This window comes from Pelecanus crispus, chromosome 9 (genome assembly GCF_030463565.1).
Source record: "Pelecanus crispus isolate bPelCri1 chromosome 9, bPelCri1.pri, whole genome shotgun sequence".
NCBI classification, from domain to species: Eukaryota; Metazoa; Chordata; class Aves; order Pelecaniformes; family Pelecanidae; genus Pelecanus; species Pelecanus crispus.
In genome coordinates, this window is record NC_134651.1 from 34,155,698 (window position 1) to 34,160,212 (window position 4,515).

The 4,515-nt window shown below is 59.2% G+C and overlaps 1 protein-coding gene across 1 annotated transcript; it reads left to right on the forward strand.

Annotated features, from left to right (window-relative positions):
• On the forward strand, positions 1-4,231 carry SLC31A2 (solute carrier family 31 member 2). The gene is made up of 4 exons (XM_075716914.1): positions 1-6; positions 2,432-2,498; positions 3,306-3,474; positions 4,063-4,231. The coding sequence occupies exons 1-4, from the start codon at positions 1-3 to the stop codon at positions 4,229-4,231; spliced, it is 411 nt and encodes a 136-aa protein (XP_075573029.1).
• Positions 4,232-4,515: the final 284 nt, after the last annotated feature.

A 4,515-nucleotide genomic window follows, 5' to 3' on the forward strand; every position in this document is an offset into this window, starting at 1 on the left:
ATGCAGGTGAGCCGAGCCGAGCCGAGCCGAGCCGGGGGCGTCCCGGGAAGGTGGGGGCGGCGGGGCCGGTGTGCGCCCCTCGCACGGCCCCGCAGCTTCTCCGGTGTGGGGCTGGGCGCAGCCCGGCTGTTCCCGTAAATCACCCCCGAAACGCCGCACCTCCCTGCGGACACGCTAGCTTTAAAGGCTGCGGCATTGCCATTCGCTCCCCGGCGCCGCGTCCTCCTGCCAGAGCTTCGCCCCCCGTTCCCCTTCCACCCCGGTTCCCCCTTCGCCCCGGTTCGCCCCGTTCGGCCGGGGCTGCGGCGGAGCCAGCCGGCAGCGGTGGCTCCGGCGAGCTGTGCGCGGGGTGGGCTCAAGTCATGGCACGGGCCTTAAACCATCACCCTGCAGCAGGTTTGCTTCGTGCTCTGAGCTTAGACGTGATGTTTAAGGCTACTGGGTCCCCAACAATTTGCTGGCACCAGCCCCCCCGCGGCAGCATCCCCGCGAGGTCCAGAGGATGGTTCACACCGGCTCCGAGGAGCACCCTGGTGTGGGGACACCTCTCCGGGCCACTGTGTCCCCAGTGTGGGGCTGCAGCTTGGGATGGCGTCCTGCTTGTCATGCTGTTTTGCAAACCAGGGGTCGGTGTGCTGCAGGAAGGCAGGCTTGTCCCGACGTGCGGGGCTGGGTGTCCCAGTTGGACTGGAGCAGCAGGTCGAGATGCAGCAGCTTGACGCTGCTCTGCACAGGTGCTGCTGGTTTTTCACTTGATAGCAAAGAGTAACCCCAAAACTGCAGCGGATTAAGCCACTAACTGTACATGTTGCGCACAAGAGCAGGGGCAGCACAGGATATTCTTCAGCAGCTTTATTTACATGTGCGAATACCTGCAAAGTGCAGAGGAGGAGCTGGGCGCAGCCTTACCTGGGCACCTGCTGAATCATTGCTGCGTGGGCAGGTGGGTGAGGACAGGACCGCACCCCCCCGACCAATATCTCTGGGCCTGTCGCATCGCCCTGGCAGCATAATTCCCCTCTTGCAAAGAGTGCAGAGATTTTTAGGACTTGCCCTCTTGAACTTTGCACACTGCATCTCACCCAGTAAGATGCTGGAGAAACCATGCTATAGCGTCACTACAGGAGAGGAGCAAGGGGCCATTCGCCCAAGGAGCATCATTTTGGCCTCATGGCCACGCTGGATACCCAAAGACACATGGCTTCACCCCAGGGTGGGAGACCTGGTGCAGCAAGGGGATCTTCTGCTGGTCACTTCTGTTCCCCTGTCCCTAAAATAGTTACCTGCTTCTTACGCAGCACTGTAAACTTGTGGGTGAAGCCTGCAAAGGAGAAATAGCTTAATTTAAAGGCTAATTATCATTAATCTGTTGCCAAAGGAAGCTTAAAAGCCTGAGCCAATTACATGTGCTAATGTGCTTTGGGTAATGAGCGGCCGAAGGGTGTAATTAGAGCCCGTCTGTGGTGTGGACGGCCGGTTATTGGATGGTATTTCTGGCCAAGGCCGGTCCCGTCAGCCGCATCTGCTGGTGTCAGTAATGGCGAGTACGCGCGGCCAAAGCCCAGTCAGTGCAGCAGAGGAGAGGATGTGAGCCCTGCGAATGCTACCTAGAGAGGTTCACCAAAGGGAGGAGGAAAAAAAAAAAAAACCCAAATTCCATTTTTTGTGGTAAAACGAGCAAGACTTGGCAGCTGTGGTATCAGCTCTGTAGGTGGGTTTGTTACACAAGAGTAATACTTGCTCCTCCTATTTCAGCGTGATAAAGAAGGGGGTCTGATGCCTTTGTAGGTCCCAGCAGCCCCAGGTCAGGCAGACAGAGCTTGGACTGGTGTTCCTCTGCCAGGGAGGCATCCCTGGACCAGCCATCCTGACACCCCTCATCAGGCAGTCGCGCTTGTGGCTCTGGGTGCTTTGGCCTGTCCCAGCGATGCAAGAGAAACCCCTGGGAGGCAGAGGAAAGGGGAGAGTGGCTGTGCTCTGACCACTAGCCGGCTTCACTTCAGGCTGCAGATCGTGTCCACCAGCCTCCGTCTGCCTCCCGTGGACCTTCCCTTCTCAGATTCAGGCTAGTGAAGTCCTGGGCTCATCTCTCTTTGTCGCAGGGGTAAACTCTGGCTTTTGCTCACCCGCCCAGACACACACACAGGAGCTGCTGCTAGAGATGAAAATTGTCCTGCTAGAAGTCAAGGGAATAGTTAAGCCTGGTCAGCGTGACTGTGATTTTCAGTGCAAGTTCCTCTTCCTGTTCCAGGAATTGGGGGAAAAAAAATGCACCATTTGGTAAAACCCTGGCTGACCATCAGCACTGGGGCTCAGCCCGTCAGGGTGGCGGGTGCATGGACCCGCTGAAGATGTGGGCACCCCATCCCCTGTCTGCCCCATCACCCCAAGCCAGTTCCTAGAGCTGCCCTTTCCTTGGCCTCTCTTCCAGATGTCCTTCTACTTCTCGGACACGGTAGTGCTGCTCTTTGACTTCTGGAGCGTCCACACCCCCACAGGTAGGCTGCCAGCCCCGGCCCAACCCTGAGACACCCATCTATCCGTCCATCCATCCGCCACCAGCTGTGCTCTCCACCCAGGGAAAAGGATGAGGGGCAGAGAACCGACCAGTGGCTTTGCATTTCTGGCAGGAGCAGTGGTAGCAATGGGCTGGCAGGGGGAGAGCAGGGCTCCTGCCCAGCATCAACGCTGGAGCACTTACTGCATGGCGGGGTGAGGGCAGAGCCGCGATGGGCTCCACACATCACTTGCCCCAGAGCTCAGTGGGCACTGCCTGGTTTTGGCTGACCCTCTCCTACCCTGATGAGGAGGGCCGTGCCCTGGTAATGCCCTGGGCAGGAGTCAATCTTCCCAAGCTGAGAGCAGCAGGCAGGGAGGTGTGGGAAGCATCCCCCTCTGAGGCCTGCCAGCCTCCCTAGGTCACTCAGTGATGGCTCAGCTTCCCATTTTCTTTTACACCTTTTTTTTTTTTTTTTTTAATTATTGTCCCAGCATCATATTTTAACCCCCACATTTTTGTGGAGTCGATGCAAAGATACTTATTTTTTTCAGAGCAACCCCCTCCAACAAATACTCCCTAGGAATTTAGAGGGGAAATTGGGCTAAATACACCATTTCGCAACACTTCACAAACCTGCTGCCTGTCGCTCCAGCCCAGCGCCGATCCCCAGGAGCCCTCCATTCCCTCCACCTTATCCTATGGATAAGCCCAAGCGCTCCGTGCCGGGACCCACCCCCCTGCACACACACCCCCCCTCTCCCGCTGGTGTGTGGCGATGGGCAGTGGCGGGGTGTTTCTCGTGCAGGGATGGTGCTCTCGGTGCTGGTGATCCTGCTGCTGTCGATGCTTTACGAAGCCATCAAGATGGGCAAGGCCGTGCTGCTGCGGCGGGCGCTGCTGGCTCTGCCCCGCAGCCTCAGCCGGGAGTCGCTGGCAGAGCCAGAGGAGGGGGGCACCGGCCCTGCGCAGGGCAGGTACCGCAGGGCCCCCTTTGCACCCGGCCGGAGGGCCGTGGGGGGGGCTCGGGGACGGGTGTATGGCCCCCAGGCCAGCACAGGAGGGGAGAAAGGCTGCCGTGGAGTTCATAGGCTCCCAGGAAACAGCCTCAGGAGGTGGCCCCGGGGGCATCCCGGCCCCTCCAGGTACTCTGGGAGATGTCCTGGGTGTTTTTCTGCTGTCTTAAATGCTCCCAGTCCCCCAGGAGCCAGCGTGGGTGCAGGAGGGTCCTCGTGGTTTGGGGATGGGCACAAGCAGCTGCTCAGGCACCCCAGCAAGGCTGGCCCCGGTGTTTCCTTCCCAGCACAAGCCATTGGAGCCAAGCCCTTGGTTTTACCTCTTGTATTTAATCCCAGACCATGCCTGAGGCTGCTTTTACTGCCAGCCTCTTAATAATATCCTCCCCATTCCTTTGGAGCAGGATTTCCCCCTGCGCTGCTGTTTGCAGCCCCCATTTCTCTCCCGACTCCCCAAACCCATCTCTGGCTGCTCCCGGATGCTGGCAGGGGTGGAGATGCTGGCTGCCCCAGCCCCTCCCTGATGGGGTTTCCCATCTTCTTCCACAGGTGGTTTCGGTACCATGTCAGCCAGACGCTGTTCCACGTGGTGCAGGTGGTGCTGGGCTACATGGTGATGCTGGCTGTCATGTCCTACAACGCCTGGATCTTCCTCGGGGCCATTGCAGGCTCCACACTGGGCTACTTTGTGGTGTACCCCCTGCTCGGTCGGGGCTAGGCAACCCCCAGGATGGTGGGCGATGTGCTTCACACCTCCTGCTACTTTGTCTGGAATAGCTGCTGTCACTTCTGCTGGGTCTGTCCTTGTCCTCATGCTGTGCGGGACACAGCACCCCAGGGACTTGCTGCGGGGACCCTCGGTGTTGGATGGACTCAGGTGGGGAGACGCTGCGGAAGGGGACCCCCATGGCCAGCGCTCTGCCACGATGCCACTGCCACCATCCTTGGCTGGTGGCTGTCCCCCAGCCCTCAGGGAGCTTTGGCTGGGTGATGACAGTGGGG